This window comes from Crinia signifera, chromosome 1 (assembly GCF_055691185.1).
Source record: "Crinia signifera chromosome 1, ASM5569118v1, whole genome shotgun sequence".
In the NCBI taxonomy this organism is placed as follows: Eukaryota; Metazoa; Chordata; class Amphibia; order Anura; family Myobatrachidae; genus Crinia; species Crinia signifera.
In genome coordinates, this window is record NC_139217.1 from 224823301 (window position 1) to 224842041 (window position 18741).

General features: G+C 43.8%; 1 protein-coding gene across 2 annotated transcripts in view; it reads right to left on the bottom strand.

The window, feature by feature from the left end:
* The window catches only part of TIMM44 (translocase of inner mitochondrial membrane 44), a 198485-nt gene that overhangs the window by 69381 nt on the left and 110363 nt on the right, over positions 1 to 18741 (bottom strand). For both annotated transcript variants that reach the window (XM_083179337.1, XM_083179338.1), the window contains exons 6-8: positions 15521 to 15660; positions 6676 to 6761; positions 3506 to 3598 (exon numbers count right to left, since the gene is read on the bottom strand). In XM_083179337.1, coding sequence (XP_083035463.1) covers positions 3506 to 3598; positions 6676 to 6761; positions 15521 to 15660 — 319 coding nt within the window. The remainder of the gene's footprint in view (positions 1 to 3505; positions 3599 to 6675; positions 6762 to 15520; positions 15661 to 18741) is intronic.

Consider the following 18741-nt stretch of genomic DNA (forward strand, 5'->3'; position numbering starts at 1 on the left):
CTGCAAACCTGATTTCCTAAGGTTTCTCAGAGCACATAGCAAAATGACCATTGATTATGGAATTGATCCATAACTGTTGGCCATTAGGACTTGCAAACTTTTAACAAGGACTGGAGTGCTGCGCATGAGAGACGGAACCTATAGATGCTAAATATCCAGAAAAGATTGTGTATTACCAGTTAAACTATGTGCTGCGAATTAAAACCATATTAACTATATTTTATTACTTGTAAGTGTGGGATATGAATTTATGTGTATTAGTATGGCAGCGCCCTGGGTTCGCCTTATTACAAAACTTGGTTATTATACTTTATTTGCGTAACTCTGCGAACCAAAATGGCGGCCATACCATTCTAAAATGGCGTGTATGCAATTAGACTTTGACAAGACAGAGAGCAATAAGAAAGCACATTAAAAACGATCAAAAACAACACCCAAAACAACCTCACAATTAACCCCACTTAACACGTGGTCACAATGTAAGCTTATATAGTTGAACAGGAGCTGAATATTTCATAGACATAACATATGGTAGGAAATCAGTTATCATCATCCAAAGCAGACAGCCAAAATATAAGGGAAGGGTATGAAAATGGAAGCAAGAAAAGCAGAGGAATTGGTGTAGTAAAGGCCAGGCTTCCATGCCAATAGAGGCATAGGTTGTGACACCAGGATTATCAACAGCAGAGTAAGCTCCAAAGCAGATAAGGCTTTCATCACCGGAATAAGTTTCAAGACAGTGAGTGCCCTAATCACCAGAAGAAGTTCCAAATTTGTGAAGGCTTACATCCCTAGGATAAGTTTCAAAACAGGGAAAGCTTTCATCACAAGGAAGTTCCAGAGCAGTGAAGGCATTCATCACCCGGATAAGTTCCAGAGCAGTTAAGTTGACAGATCTAAAAAGGTGTTTGTAGCAGTAGCTGTAAGTAGGTCATTTGAAGTGGCTCCGCTAGGGGTACAGGATGGTTTATCAGAGTATTCCACGGGATTAACACGCACATCTTCAGTTGTTGTAACAGGCGCTTCACGGAGAGTGGAGGGAATATAATTATTATCCCTGGATATGTCTAAGAGTGCAGTAAGTAAATCTGGTGCCTGGGTTTCCCATTTTACTCCCAATATGTGGAGGTGACAATAGCAGAAAGGCAAGTTCACAATTATGTAAACTGAGGAGGAAGAGTAGGAGCAGTCTGAAATAGGCTTCGGCTGGCAATATCCTCTTGTCGGTAGCAAACAGCGTGCCCCGCAGGCCGCAGGTACGTGCAGGTTGGAAGCCAAAAGTAAAGCCTGCCGCCCCTCACTGACCAGAATGGCCACGGTGCCATTCAGTGGGTGCACCCTGACCGGAAGCTGATATGCGGGCCGGGGTGTACAGGGCGGTGATGCAGGAGACCACCCCTGAGCACGGCAGCAGGCGGCTCAGTTCAGCATACAGGCTGAGGCATATAGAGCGGCAGCACAGGAAGCCGCCGACTTGTAGAGTTGGGCAGAGCAGAGCGGGAGGCGGGACCAGCAGAGGACTGCAGGGGAAGCAGCCGCCGCACCCAGACAAGCCGCACTCACCACTGTAGCAGAGACCGTAGCACCACAGGAGGAGGTTGGCAGTGTCAGCGGTGTCCCTGGTACCGATGCAGCAGCAAGGCAGGACCCGCAGAGTGGGGAGAAGCGGATCAAAGATGGCGCACGGGACCGGAGGAGCACAGACAGCAACAGGCCCAATCATCCGTCGTAGCCACCACAGGCTGTCTGCGGGAGCCGCGGCTGACACAAGAGATGCAGGAGGGATTCCGGAAGGTGGTGATCTAAGGATGATACTCCAATGGGCCCTGGGGCTGGATAAGTAATCAGGATTTTAGCAGAGCTCTCACCCCCAGCGTCCGCTCGCTTGCCAGATCAAGCCACGCCCCGTATAAAATAGATTAAGAAATTGGCTTCCATATACAGTATTTTTTTTTGCAATGCCAATCCCAAAGGGCACGAATTGGCATCACAAGCTGTACATAGACTGTGCGATTTGTGCTAACTTTTCTTCCAAACTTGACTATAAACCAAGGGCACTCAATCTGTGCTGATATTTCTCGACAGGGGAAATATCGTCACTCACCTATTCATTGCTGCCGGTACTATCAGCATTGAAGGCTGTCAGATCCGACTGTTTTTAAAGTCAGATCTGTTTTGTCGGAAACCACAGAGGATTGTCGAATTCACAGCCGTTTTCTGACAATACTTGGCCATTTTCGACAATTTGCCGACTTTCTGACACTCAGTACATTGAATACCGAATGTCGATGTACGGTCAGAAGCTGCCGGAATCAGAGATTGAATACCCACCAAAATCAGCAAGAGAGACCAGACACTTAATATTAAAACTATTTAAATCAATAGCCACAACTGCAAACCTCGGGTGTGTCTGTGCTTTCACACATCTAGATCTACAAATTCTCAAAAAAAGGTAAACCAACTCTCCAAAATAAGTTAATTGTGCTTTTGCTATATAACTTACAAGAGTGCTGAATATGTATCACACCACTTGCTTTATTTGGAGCATTTTTGTGACATTGGGGCAGATGTATTAAGCCTTAACAAGAGATAAATGCAAGGGTGATAAAGAGAGATAAACGTCCAGACAATCAGCTCCTTACTGACTTTTTTCAAACAAAGAATGTAACATGGCAGTTAGCAGGTGATTGGCTGGACGTTTATCTCCCTTGCATTTATCTCTTGTTAAGGCTTAATACACCTGCCCCATTGTGCTTAATAAATTCATGTGTTTACCCTTACTCTGTGCAAATCTATTCAGTGTCACACTACACGTTGTCTTTAATGCAGTACTCCAAATGTAACCTTTTCATTTCTCTTCCAAAGAGGGCGGCCTCCTAGTATTACATATAGAGAGCGCCATCCCTCCATTTGTTACAATTTAATAAGTTGCATTTTGAAAAATTGTGTGATACATATTCAGCTATCTTGCACGATGTATAGAAGAAGCACAATGACCTCATTTGGAGAATTTATTTTAACTATATAGTCAAAACCGAAAGCTCAAATTGCACCATGTGTATGTGACTTTTGCAAAGAATCAACCTAAATATCTGTACAGCCTGTAATTCCTTCAGTACGCAATTTTAATCAGAGCCTCTAATCAATGGTAAAAAATGATCATGTTAACACAATGCTGGATTTATTCTTCCCTGATGGCAGAGTTGTCTTCCAGGAAGACAATGCCCCAATTATATAGAAAACATCCAATACCTGTACTATTTCAATAACTGTTCTATTCAAATGAATAGGATATAGTAACAAGACAAACAGAGCTATTCTGATGTTTTTTCTGTGTTTTTATGCAAATGTTGCCGTTTGCCCTAGAAAGTATAAATTTTATGAAAAATCAATATTTTATTTTTACCATTAAGAATATGTAAAGTTTAAAGTAATAGGAAAAATAATTGAGAAGTTTAAAGGTCATTATACAATATACAGGTTATATTAGCAATATTTAACTTACCAAAAAGGTCACTTATTTTGTCCGTAATGGTACGTGACGCTCTAATAATTGCATTATCACTCTCATCATATTTCATCTTCATTTCAAAAAATCCTGATAATCACAAAAAAAAAGACAAATAAATTTGTCAATGGTAAATAATAGCTGAATAATAACAGTACCAATACAGACTAAATAGTTTAACATTTTATTCAGTGGCTGCATAGTAAAATATAAAACATACTAAGATACAGACTGTTTAGCCCATATGGATCTGCTCACTAAGAATTCATGGGAAAAGAAAAAAAGTGAAAAATTGTTATATTGTGCATACACTTTTTTTTTTAAGTAACCTTTATTAATTCCATTTCAAAAATTGGATTCATCATTTGCAAACTGTGAGAGATATATCTCATCTCTTTGCAAACTAATCAGCTCTTCAGATTTCAGTATCACTTATATGCGGACAATACTTATTTATTTATTAACAGTTTCTAATATAGCGCATCATATTCCGTTGTGCTTTACAAAAGGAGACAGTGATACAACAAAGTGGATATTTACAGACAGTCAAAAGATAAGAGGGCCCTGTTTGCAAGCTTACAAAATATACTTAAATCTATCTATCTACCCCAGAGTTGTCACAAGTGGTTTTGGGCCGAGCCTCTGAATGCCTCTCTGCCATCTCATCTTGGATGTCTACTCGCCACCTTAAACTCAATATTTCCAAAACTGAATTAATTATATTCCCACAAGCCAAGGAGAGTTACCATCCTGATATCTCCATAACTGTTCAGTCAACAATCTACCCTACCCCACAAGCTCATTGCCTAGGGTTCATCCTTGACTCTGAACTGTCCTTTGTTCCCCAGAATCTGTCTCCAAATCATGTTACATGCATCTAAAAAACATATCCAAAATACGACCCTATCTTTCACAAGACACTACTAAATAGTCTCCTAACTGGTCTTCCCCATAACAGACTCTCGCCACTGCAATCCATTTTAAATTCTGCTGCTAGGCTGATCTTCTTAGCAAGACGCTCATCATCTGCTGATCCCTCCCTTGGTTACCTGTATTTTACCGTATTCAATATAAAATACTTCAACTCACATATAAAGCTATTAACCATACTACACCAGTATATATCTTTTTACTTATAATTTCCCAACTTGACCACTCCGCTTTGCACAAGATCTGCATCTGTCTTCTGCACAAATTACTAGCTAAAATTAACTACATGACTTTCATCTGGCTGCTCCCACCCTATAGAATGCCCTTCCACGCACAATAAGACAATCTACTATCCTCCAAACTTTCAAGTGTTGCCTGAAAACTCACCTCTTCAGGCAAGCCTATCAGATTTAAATTCCACATGCATGATCCTCTGAGACACCTATGTATCTTGTAGCTTCCCTTCTGGACTTGCAACTTGGTGGGACTGCTATGCTGTCCTTTTGTTTCCCTCCTATTTCCCTATAGATTGTAAGCTTGCAGCAGGGCCCTCTAACCTCCAAGTCTGTCTGTTGTTACCCAGTTTGTTCTATTACTGTCTACAATTGTAAAGTGCAAGAGAACCTGCTGCGCTATATAAAAAACGGTAAATATATTTATGACACGTTTCATTGAGATGGATCATATGGATTACTATATGCGCAATTTGATCCTAATAAAGAATGTATTAATTATAAAACTTTTAATTCCACTTTCAGGTTTCACTTTTATATAGGTCTCTGTAATACATAATAGTATGGCTAGGGTATCTTCAATGTTTATATACATGTAGAAATAAATACTATTTAGGTTTTTATTTTATCTTCATTATTTATTATTATTTTTTAAATAATAACTTGCTGGCTACACAACTAAATATAGTTAGGTATAGAGCAATTGTTTAAGCATTAGCTTTGGAACTGTTCGAATTCTACAAAATCTGAATATATTGTGTATTATAAAAAAAAAGTGTTTTTTTTATTATTTGTTACTAATATACATTACATAAGAAAACATATTATTATGAATTGTTCTCTCCTTGACAACAAATTATATAAATGTATAACTATTTGTATCTGTATTTGAAAGTTTAATTAGGTAAGAAAATAGGCTTTCTACCTATGTGCTTAGAACCCACCTGTGTGCAAATTACAAGATCCAATAAGAAAACACAACTAAATTATAATGACGGGTCTATCAGGGTGTCTAGCCCAAAACACAAACCATCTTTGAAAAACCTCTTGACTGAGCTAAACACATTAGAGAGAGAGAGAATGCCCGGTACCCCAAGGTATATGATCAGAACTTTTTGATTCCCATATCGCCACCCATTGTATGGAGCCCGGTCCACAGAAAACAGCGGACTGTGGCTATGTGGGCACTATTTGAGGATCCAGCCCATCTGGGAAGTGAACTTAGACAGGAGACAGCTACCATAGTGCCGCATCTAAGAGATGACTCTTCATGACTCAAGAGGCAGAAAAGAACTGGCGACATACTGGTATACTGACAGCCGATATCACGACTGTCGGCCAGTCATACCACACACAGATATTATGTACTGTATATAATTTGTGCATCTATTTACACTTGTTTAATACGTCTGTGCACCCCTCTCTGGAAACCCCCCTTGCAATTCCTGCGTTTGCCCCTGATTATGTATATATAACTATGTCACCTTGAACTGTCCACTATTGTGCATATATTCCCCATATTTACAAAATAATTTATTTTATTCTGTTCTCATGCTAGGTGGCCACCTGTAATTTATATATAGTCTAACTGAATTTTAAATTAAGTTATATTATTATGTTATATTGTTTCTGATGGTCACTCAGACTTATATGCACCTAGACATAATTAGCGCTGTACTTACCTAAAATCCATTTGTCCACCATCAGTGCCTGACCTCATATAGGCTCAACTGAATGAATGGTCACAAATTCCACAGAAACACTCCAGCCTATTTATTTTTTTTACAGTTTCTTATATAGCGCAGCATATTCCATTGCGCTTTACAATTGGAAACAAGTGATTAAACAAACTGGGTAGATACAAACGGACATTGAATGATCATGTTAATAACCTGATAAGAAATATCAGCTATTTTTTTTTTATGTATCCATAATGCATTCTCTACTTCTGAAAACAGGAAAAAAGCAACTTGTTATGCGACATATAGAAGTCTGTGCACTTACTGTTAAAAACTACATTGTTGTCTTTGAAATCCTTCCATTGCTCGTGCCACTTAGAATCCTTGTGTAGCACAACTCCTATAGCTTCCCTGAAATACATAACAAGATGTAAGTCTTACCTGTTAAATCTCTTTCTTCGAGGACATCAGGGGCAACGGCTAATAGTGGGTAGAGAGAGGGTGAGCGAACCATTCCAGCACCAAAAAGGTTAAACCTCTCGGCTGCTGTCAGTCAGTTTTTTCCAAGCCAGGAAGGAGACTAGAGAGAAGGAAGAGAAAAACCATACAGAAACACATTCAAACATATGTGAGGTCCCTCAACAGAGAGAACCATAACTGTAACGTGTCAGTTCACTCAACAAAATGAACTATTAACTAAGTTCACTCAATGGAACTATGAACTTCAATACTAATGAAGCAGGCACAGCAGGGAGGGATCCCTGTGGCCTCTGACGTCCTTGAAGAAAGAGATTTAACAGGTAAGACATAAATCATCTTTTATTCTTCGGGAGACATCAGGGGTCACAGTGCTAACAGTGGGATGTCCTAAAGCAGCCACCTAAGGGTGGGGATACGCCTGTGCCGTGGCCAGTACACTCTGGCAAAATGCAGAGTTCTGGGAGTCATACGTGTTGAACGCATAGAAGAAAAAGTAAGTATTAGCAGACGACAAAGTCGCCACCTTGCAAAGTTGCTCTGCTGTTGCACTGCCCCTAAGAACCCAAGACGCACCCACAGACCTCGTGGAATGAGCCCAGCCCCCCGCAGGAACCAGGAGAGAGGCGCCCAAGTATGCCTGCTTGAAAATGGACCTCAGCCTTCGGGCAATAATCTGCTTGGTAGCAGGCCAACCCCTCTTCTAAAAACCATAGAGGAGAAATAGGGGGAAATTTACTAAAGGAAATTTGTAAAAAATAGGTGTAATTTGTACCCAGAAATACACTTATTTTTGGCATTTACTATCCCGAAAGTACTGCAATTTGTATACGTATTGATAGCACATCAATACGAATACGAATTGCCATTTTTTCGGGATAGTAAATGTCAAAAACAAGTGTATTTCTGGGTACAAATTACACCTATTTTTTACAAATTTCCTTTAGTAAATTTCCCCCATAGAGTCTGATTTCCTAAGAGTTTCAGTGCGGTGCACATAGATGGGCAAAGCATGGACCACATCTAGGGAATGCTGCTCAGAAGATACATCTAGCCTGCGAAAGGCAGGCTGAAATTTAGACACCACCTTGGGGAGGTGTGAAGGAATGGTCCAAAGAACCACCCTGTAAGGATGGAACACCAGGAAAGGAGACTGACCGGACAGAGCCGACAGGTCAGACATCCTCCTGGACGAAGAAATCACCAACAGGAAAACGGTTTTCCAGGTAAGCCAGCAAAGGTCCATCAACCACAATGGTTCAAATGCGACTATGAAGAGCCTTAAAAACAAGAGAAAGATCCCATGGAGCAACCGGGGGAACAAATGGAGATTGTATACGCAGGACCCCCTAAAAGAAAGTGCGGACATCCTGCAACAAAGCCAACCACCTGCAGAATAGGATGGATGGAGCTGAGACCTGCACCTTCAAAGAAGATAAGTGCAGGCCAGCCTCCAAACCCTTTTGCAGAAAGGATAGAAACCTAGACACATGGTAAGTCATGGGATTGAAATGAAGAGTACAACCCAAGGAAAACTAAGCCCGCAAGATGCGATGGTAAGCACCAGCCGAAGAAGGCTTACGGACCCTGAGCATCGTTGATATGGCTCTTGAATTAAAGCCTTTGGCTCTCAACAAGGAGGTCTCAACAGTCACCCCATCAAAGCCAGATGCTGCAAGTTCAGATGTAGACACGGACTTTGAGTGAGCAGGTCTGGCCATAAAGGCAGATGGATCGGAGGGGCCACTGACAGCGCCTGTAGATCTGAGAAACAGATCGTCTGAGGCCAGTGTGGGGCCACCAGGTTCAATGTGCTCCCTTCCGCATTCAACTTGCAAAGCATTCTGAAGAAGAGTGAGATAGGGGGAAAAGCAAACAGAACAAACAGCCACATGGCTGACAGGGCGTCTACCGTGCAAGCCTTTGGGTCTGACCTGGTGATTGTGGCATGAGGCCATCAAGACCACTTCGGGTCTGCCCCAACAGTCTACCGACATTGGGAACCGCTCTGGATAGAGGGCCCATTTGCCGGCATCCAGAGTCTGATGGCTGAGAAAGTCTGCTTCCCAACTGAGGACCCCCGGAATAAATATTGCCTATATAGCCGGGATCTTGCGTCCACCGAAAGATGCCGGAGGCCTGCGCCACGGGCACCCGAGTCAGAGTTCCCCAACTGGACTTGTACAGGGTGACCCCAAAGCCAAGGCTCCGTCTGGTGGAAAGCCCATAGGACTGCCCTCAGTTTAAGGACATTGATTGACAGAAGGGAATCCTGTGAATTCCAAAGCCCCTGAAAGGATTTCTGACAGGTAAAAGCTCCCCAACTGTGTCCACTGGTGGATCCAAAATGGTTTCCCCTTTATTAGGTTCTAATCCAAAAGCCAAGAGGACAGGGAGATCCATACTGTCGGTGACAAGACAATCTGGTGTGTTCGCAGATTGTTGTATGACACCAACCATTAGCTGAGGATCTCTCATTGGTTAGGGCAAGAGTGGAATGGTGCATACTCCGCCATGTCAAAGGCTGACACTATGGAGCCAAGGACCCTCAAACAGGCATGGAATGACAAGCGCCTGAGGGAGAGGTGACCCCGAACACGGGACTGCAGAGCCCTGCGGTGTACCTCTGGCAAGTAGATGCGCTGATGGACTGTGTCCAACTGGGCCCCCAGATGAATCATGGACTAGGCTGGAAGCATCGACAATTTGGGTCAATTGATGATCCAGCCGTGACATTCCAGGACCTCCACCACCTTGATCAAGTGTGCCCGGAGAACCTCTGGCAACTGTGCCAGGATCAACAGGTCATCCAGATACGGAAGTATCCAGATACCCTGATTGCGAAGTCTGCTGCACATGATGACCTTCGTAAACACCCTGGGTGCCAATGAAATGCCGAAAGCATTTGAAAACTGCAAATGACGGTCCAGCAGTGCGAACCGCAGAAACTGTCGATGTTGTTGTTTGATGGGATATGCAGATATGCTTCCTGGATGTCCAGAGATGCCATGTAGTCGCCAGTTTGTAAGGTCAAATCTCAAGTTTTCCATCCTGAACTTTGGGACCCTGACAAATTTGTTGAGCGGCTTTAGATTTAGGATGGGACAGAAAGACCTATTGGGCTATCGAACCAAAAAAGAGGCTGCAATAAAAACCTGTGCCTCGCTGAGACACGGGAGCTATGACCCTGGATGACAGTAGCTTCTGGATGACCTGCTCCAGAGCTCTGCGCTTTTCTAAGTTGTTTGGAAAACTTGTGGAAAATAACAAGCTTGGTGGATGAGGGCGAAAGGTTATGGAGTAGACTTGGGACACCACATCCCAAACCCACGCATCTGTGGATTCCAGCCAGTCCCTTAAGACTTCCGTTGGCCGGAACTTGGAGAACTTCGTTAGGCTCATTTATACAAACTCCGGGCCGCCCACCCTGAACTCCCCAAGGAGGAGTGTTGCCTCCTCATGCGTAGGGCTTGTGCTCAGTCTTAGATTCAGGATGCCTGGTGGCCCAGGGACGTTTGCCCTTAGCCTTAGAGGACTTTGCGGGCTGGGTCTGGGAATGACTGTCCCGTACCCCTGCCTTGAAAACTAAAGCAGCACGGTGATGTGCTGTAGGAGTGGACGGCAAAAAAGCTGCTTTAGAAGAAGCCACCATAGCCACGATTTGATCCAATTCTGACCCAAATAAGATGGAACCCTCAAAGGGGAGAGGCTCTAAGGTTTTCTTGGAATCAGAATCTTCTATGAGCAGAGCCACAGAGGCCGCCACAGCCAAGGCAGACACACAGGAGGTAAGGGTAGTTGCATCTAGTGCAGTCTCCCCTAAATAGAATGCGGCCTGATGCATAATGTCAATAGTGGCCAAAAGGTCATCTGCTCTCCCCCCCTCCACAATGGAATTTGCAAGGGCGGTCGTCCATTCCAGGATGGCTTTAGCCACTCAGGCCAAGCCACTGCCCCGGAGGTTGTATAAATGAGCCTAACGAAGTTCTACAAGTTCTGGCCAACGGAAGTCTTAAGGGACGTGGTTGGAATGGGGAGAGTAAAGGAGCACACAAATCTTAGCAACATGTGCGTCCACCCTGGGGGCTGTCTCCATGCAGACCCTATCCTCCTGAGGGAGGGGATATGGAAAACTGTTTAGGGAGAGCAAACTTCCTATTAGGAATCTCCCAGGCCTACGAGAGGGTAGCCTCTAATTCCTTAGATTTAGGGAAAAGTCAGAGTCCGCTTGGGACACTTAAAGACAATCCAGAGGACCGAGGGGGTTCAAATTTAAGATCTCTCACATTGCCGTTACCAAGGCCCCTACATTGATGCGTGACGAGGTGTCGCCCTTTGGGGCGTCGTCAACGTCATCATGCCTGTCATTAACAAGTTGTCCCTCCTCATCACTGTCTGTATCAGTGTCCTGATGGAGGAGGGGCCTGAGGGAAGGGGCCCCCTGACCAGAGTCACACAGCTTCCAGTTTTGCTCTGTAAGGATGCCTGAATGCCCAGGACAGAGGCAAACACCGGAGAAGTGGATGCCCTTACTGGCTGCAGAGATGGTGCAGATGATAGCTTATCTACTAACTGCAACATCACCTGAGTAAGGGACTTGGCCCAAGCAGGTTCCTGAGAGGAAGCTGCCACAGGGGCTGCGTCTGCGTATTGATACACTGTTGGCATAAACCCTCCTCAAGCTGGGATATGCCTGCTTTGCAATGTATGCAGAACACCACTTTGTTACTACCGCTGCCCTCTGACATTGTACAAGAGGCAGCTGAAACTGGTAGCAAACACAATGAACTTCTGACAGGCAGCAATAGTGTTAAAAGAGTATGCGAGACACAGTACACATACAAAGGCATACAATGCAAATAAAAATAACTGGCACTGAGCTCCGCAAAGCAGCTATAGCTGGCTGGAGCATAAATGACTGTAACCTGTGATCCTTGTAGGAGAGGTACAGGGGGGCTTGCCCAAGTAGCCCGGCAGTGATGAGGTAGATCCCCAGAATGGCTGAGAGCTCTCCGTGTCCCTCTATGCATGTGCGGCAGGCAGTCAGAGATAAAGGGAGGAAACCCACATGGGTATATCCTTCCTCCTGTCCCAGAGGGAGGGGCTGTGAGAGGAGAGCCCACTCCCCCTACTAGCAAATGGCCACCAGGTACTCCATGACTCAAAAAGCACCGGTAAAATGGCAGGGATCTGACACACACACACACACAAACATCTCCCTGGTGGCCCAGCGGTACGGAAGGTGGACCAGTTCGGACTCTTGGTAGTGCAGCCCCCTCCCCCGCCGGGCTGTTACATCCGCTAAATCGCACGCGCTCCCAGCTGTGCCCGGTCGTGGCTGTCGTCCTGGTGCCTGGTCGTGGCTGTCCACCCCCATGTGGGCTGTCCACCCCCTGGGGGCCAGCCACGGTCACGCACCTGTGAGTGGTGTCTGGCTGCGGGCCCGGGTGCTGCTGCCCTGTCATGGACGCCAAGTCTGTGTAAAACGAAGAATTTTTATTTTTTTAAATAAGAAGTAAGGCTGCATAAAGCAGGCCCTCTCTATGTGCGTGTTGGCTCCTGCCAGCACAATCAAAGCTGAAAGTATCTTGGTCTGGAGGCGGAGTAGAGGAGGGGAGGAGCCTGGCTGACTGAGCAGCTAAGAGTGTTAACCTTTCTGGTGCTGGAATAGTTCGCTCACCCGCTCTCTACCCACTCTTAGCCTTGTGGCCCCTGACGTCTCCTGAGGAATAAAAATCATTACCACAGTCAGCTTCACACATACAGTTTATGAAGTGACCATGAAACTTTAAACAATATTGGTTAATGTGAACCCAAATAAAACTGGTTTCATTTGACAAATCAAGTGAAATAAAATAGGTAATCCATAGAAAAAGTGGGTAGTGGGGCAGTAGCTAAAAATCACATATCCTGGCAGTGTCTAACCGTTTCACATAGATTACAGAGTAAGAGGTAAATTCACTAAAGCTTCTAAAAATGAAAAGAGGTGATGTTGCAACCAATCAGATTCTATCATTTCTCTTCTGCATCCTAGAAAATAATAGACAGAATGTGATTAGCTGCTATAGGCAACACCTCTTAATTTTTAGAAGCTTAAGTAAATTTGCCCTTAAGAAAGTTACAGGTTAAGTATCCCTTATTCAAAATGACCACAAGCATTTTGGATAAGGGAAAAAAAAAAAAAAAACGAAATGGTACTGCGCTGTGCTTAATATATTTTGGATAAGGGATTATTCCAGATTTTGGAAAAAAATTGACAAAATGCTCACCTGGTCCCTTGGGGGTCCTTGAACGGTCCCCCAAAATCCACGCTGTTCCCTTGCTTCCACAGTGGCCATTGGATTCCTCTTCAGAGGCATCTCAGGTCCAAAGGATGCATCGTGTGAGAGCATGGGTACGCCGTTGACGTCACTGGCGCACCCATGCAATGCATTCTTGGGACCAAGGATGCAGCTGAAGAGGAATCCGATGGCCACTGTGGACACTGGGGGATGAGGGGAGTATAAAGGTGTGGATAAAGGAACCAACAAGCAAAAAAAACCCACAAAATATTCTGAAAACCTGCAGTTTTCAGAATATTTCGGTTTTGGGTTATCCGGATAAGGGATACCGAATCTGTATCCATTTAGCAGCGATAATTTTTTGGGACATAAAAAAAGCCTGGGGTTTTGTTTTGTTTTTGTTTTTTTTAATGGGGGGGGGGGGGGGGCACATGATTGTCTTTTCCAATTTTATTGTCCAAAAAAAGACCTGCTATTGCGCAATAACACATGGGATCTAGAATAAGATCCCAATCCCATGTGTTCTCATTACTTCAAGGACTGCTTATTGCAGATTATGGTTGGGGCTCCTTCACACGCTCCGGCTGATGCCGGGCAGTGAAACCCCGCACGACCTAGAAGCCGTGCACAGATGTTTACAATGGTTGGGATGGCCACAGGCCGGCAGCCGTCCTTTCAGTGGTGACACCCGGCTGCAACCGGGCGGCCAGGCCGTGGCCGTCCCGTGTGAATGGACACAATCATGTCAATTATTAACTACTGTGTATGGCACAGTTTTTGTGCCATTTTTTTCTACTATCTGGTGAGTGTTATATGTTGAATATCTTGACCATGCGCAAAGCTTTTTATGATGCATATTTATGAATAGAAATATTAGATTTTACTCATCTATATCAAAGATACCTTGATGTGTAGATTCCCATCTTGTCCCCTGTAAGCATACATGTGAGCATTTAGATGATCTGTTTAATGTATGTGGTGTTTATTATATGAGCCCAGGGCCGGCGCCACCACTAGGCAGCCTTAGGCATTTGCCTAGGGCACCGGCCACTGGAGGGCGGCAACTTGGGAGCAGCCCTAGGATGAAGGTGAAGGTGAGTGTTCACGGTCTCCCTCTCTCTGCTCTTCCCCCCCCATGGAGCTACGCATCTCACGCCGTCGCTGCCACCCCATGGAGAGCCCACCCCATGGAGAGCCCCCCACGTGGTGCGAGACGCGTCATGCTGCTCCACCCCCCCGTGGAGTTATTCTACGCCCGCCGTAACTCTACGCCTGCCGCATCTCCCACCGCCTGCACCCGCTTCCATCTCCCGCAGCCTGCACACCCACCCCCCATCCCCGTTGAGCAGGAGGGCGCTGGGGTGCCCCTCGTCTGGGGTGCTCCGGTGCCTAGCACCGGCCCTGTATGAGCCATCCCCATCACAAAGAATCCTAGGCACATTTCCAACATCACCCACATGTAAGCATACATGTGAGCCTCTTTATAGGATTCTTGACACGAGGTGAACCCATAAAGGATAATTTTTGGAAGACAGCCCATAAGAGGAGAGGGACTATCTGAATTTATGAGAAAATTTGCCCTTTTCCTCTTTCCAGACCCATCAAAACAGTGTGCAAAGTTTCCATATGAAACATCTTTTTTTTCTATCATTCTGTTTAATCTCGTAAGTTTAAAATCGTAGTGAATCCTCAAGACGCTTTCTGCACTATGAATAGGCTACAGTAAACACCTTCTCTTCTTTCAGTCAATTGGACTTCTACCACAGCTCCAGAGCTGATTAAATCTTTCAGGACTCTTTTCTAAAGCCATGGCTTAAAAGTGGTCCTTTTAACGCCACAAATTTGTTGATTCTTTGCTTTTTCACAAATCCAAAATTGATATATCCAAATTGGCATCCTGTGATAACTATGATCAAGAACCATCTATCCCAATTATTTTACAGAGCCTTGCAAAATTCGAATGGCGTTATTACCATCAGCAGCCCAGAAGGAGCAGCGTGTCGCGTCCTGAGTCAGTGAGTGTGTACTTAAGGGGGGAGGACACACACACATACTTACCAGGGATGGCACCCGGACAAGCTAACTGCCTTTCCAAGATAACACAGTTTTTAAAACTTCTGGTTATAAATTATACCCCGTACATTGCCTTTATTTATGAGGTGGTTCTACTCAGAACAAATTTATATTCTTCCATGTACTTATTACAGTGCGGTGCTCAAAACTGTACCCCAAAATCAACATGTGATTTAATATAGTGTGTACACATTACATGTAATCATCTATATGTGCCCCACTTTCATGCATTTGCAACTGCTGCAAGACTAATGCATAATGAATGAGTGCCGCTTAAGCTAGCCTTTGTATTTTTCAATTTAATTGGTTGTGTATGGTATGCAGGAAAGTAATACATACTCATTAGCTTCAAATATTTTTTCTTCTTTGGTTTTATCTCCAGAATATTCACTCCTCTTCCTTAGTCTTGGTGGGGGGCGATATGGTCCAGTCTGTGCCAAGACGCTTTCATCAATTTCCTTCTTGACCGTCTCTACACCCTACAAAAATTAGAAAATTTAATTTATATTCCTTAAATGCTTGCAATGAAAATGAATTAAGATAAAAATGTATTATTACCAATATCATAGAAACATCGGAGATATACCGGAGATAAACAGGAGAGAGACAGAAGGACAGAGAATCTTTCAACCTCAACCAAAAGTTCAATCAACCAACACACTGCAATAAATTATCTAATCCACCAACACCTGCAGACTGCACATCCTGACTCTGTACCTGTACAGGAGCCATGGTTCCTCGATCCTGTTCTATACCTATTCACTCTGCATGCTTTCTGCACCCCTGGCAGGGTGTGTTGTGGCATGGGCCACAGTGCAGGGCTGTTAGTGGTCAAGGTGCAGGAGGGAGAGAACCACATACACCTTGTTTACTGGATGATCATATGGCTGGTACGCACAGGTCCCTTTTTCCTCCCCTATTAAACAAGCAGACAGACATATCCAATCAAACAGTTTTTAACCTGTCATTCTCGAAACGTAATATATGTTCTAGAATGCAGTTGCGGGCTCGCATAAGTAGGAAAGACTTCCAGGCAGTTGAAGGCCCGCACTGCAGAGCATATCTATAATGTCAGGAAACAACTAAAAACTCACACAGTTTCTGAGAATTTTTGTGTGGCCCATAATGGAAATGAATGTCATATCAGAAACTTTTGTGCCATCGAACAAATTATACCAAAAAGCCGTACTAACGATTTAGCCAAGCGGCTCTCAAAAACAGAGATGTGCTGGATATATCGTTTGGGCACATTAGTACCTAGAGGTTTGAACAGTGAGTTCGAATTGAAACCTTTCCTTTCCTGAAAATCTTGGCTTCTTCACAACCCTCCTTTTTCCATCTACTAAGGTGTCTATTAAAAGGTGTGGGGTCAAATATTAATGTTTTCCTCATGAAGAAAGTTTTATTGCATTTTATTATATATGATTCCTAATTTTGTCTTTCTATTTTTTTAGTTCGTGGATGGATTAAATTTCATTGTAAACAACTTCCGCATTCCCTTTGAAATAATGGCAAAAATAATCTTTATCACAATGATCTACTGAATAAATACTTTTTGTAGTCTAGCAACCGAACGCTAAGTATTATTGTACCGGGGATCCTGTGATGACTATTTCTAGCCATCATTGTAATTCATATGTTTACAGGTTTGGAACGCGCTGCTGCGCCCCATGGAGCTCAAGCAGGCACCATGGCAACGTGAGGGTATGCGAGATTCTGCCGGAAAACCTGAGAGCGGTACTTCCGGTTACAATTGATCTTTGCGGTGACGTATTTTCGGTATCTGGAACGCACCGCCATGTTTTCAGGGGGAACCCGGAAGCTGTACGCCGATTAGCGGCGCGAATGTTCAGCTGTGTAAACTTATCTGCAGGTATATATACCTGAACTCTAAGACTGTTTGGCACGCTTCTGAAGAAGGAACACAGATTCCGAAACGCGTTAAGCGTGCCACCTTTTATCCTTTGGATTGGCATATCCCGCAAGTGATGCATCACGGCAGAAGTTGGACCTTGAACTGTGGCTATCCGATTCTGGACCGGTGAACCCAGATTGAGAGGACTTCTATCTTTAACATCTGTATGCTGTTTTGCCCCGAGGATTGCCTCATGCTTTTATATGAGTCACTTTATTGTAAGTGCAATTGTTGTATTAAACCCCTTTTTACATTATTGATCTGCACTATGTCCTGTTCTATTGTGTCTCCCCGCTTGTTTAATAGGGGAGGAAAAAGGACCTGTGCGTACCAGCCATATGATCATCCAGTAAACAAGGTGTATGTGGTTTGGTATTACTACCTGAGGTTTGATTGATCTCTGAATATAGCTATCTTGAGCGCTATCCATCTTATTCACAAACCATTCCAAAATTGTCTATATCTTTCTGGTAGTTTCTGGTGTTTCTACCGCTGTGAATTTGGGTATAGCTGCACTTGATTTTATTGCGCATCCATTTGTCAAATACTTCCTTGTATTGTCTGTCCACTCTCTCTACCTGCTTCCACATGTCCTGACCATCACTGCCATACTCACTTCTTGCCTTCTGGGCTCCTTACCTGCACCTCATGTCACCTGTCTGTCTCCCCCTCCCTCTAGACCCTTGATGGCTAACCTTGACACTCCAGCTGTTGTTGAACTACACATCCCAGCATACTCTGCATCATATTTAGCACAGCCAAATAACAAAACTGAAGCAGAGCATGCTGGAATGTGTAGTTCAAAAACAGCTGGAGTGTCAAGGTTAGCCATCAAGGCTCTAGACCAGTGGTAGCCAACCCTAGCCCTCGAGAGCTACCAACAGTTCACATTTTACAGACAACCTAGCTGCTGCACTCATTAATCACTGACACATTTTAAAAGATCCACAGGTGGAGCTAATTAGCTCACTAGTGATTCTGTGAGGAGACCTGCAAAACATGCACTGTTGGTAGCTCTCGAGGACTAGGGTTGGCTACCCCAGCTCTAGACTGTAAAGCTCATTAGAGCAGGGTCCTCTTCCCTCCTGTTCTCACAGCACCCTTCTTGCATATATATATATCTATATATCTATACCCACATCTCTTCTCATTTGCTTCCCTACATTGTATTGTGTACTAAGAATTGTCCTGCTAATTGTTACTTGTGCTCTGTTTTAGTTCTTCTGTTGCTGTTAGGTTTAGTTCTGTAGACCCTGTATTGTATTAATGTGTGCTATATGCACCACTTGTGGCCATTTTATAAATAAAAATATAATAATATTATTATTACACGAAATTTCCAGGGCCTGATAGCGTACATGGGTGCTAATGGAGCTAAGTTTAGAAATAGCTAGGCCATTATACTTAATTTTCAAGCTAGGTATCTAGCTATGCAGACATAGTGCCTCCTCTCTTCATTCCATCAACAGGTAATCCTATTTCAGAATTCTACTACAGAATATCGCTTTAAAACTGTAAAAAGCGGCTATTGTGTTTTTAACTGTGCTACAGTATTTCAAGAACTTAGAAATATTGGGATAGTGTTTTGTTAGGCCTGATAGGCACCTTTTGCTGGTGGGGGAGGTGTATTGAAAGGGGCAGTTAA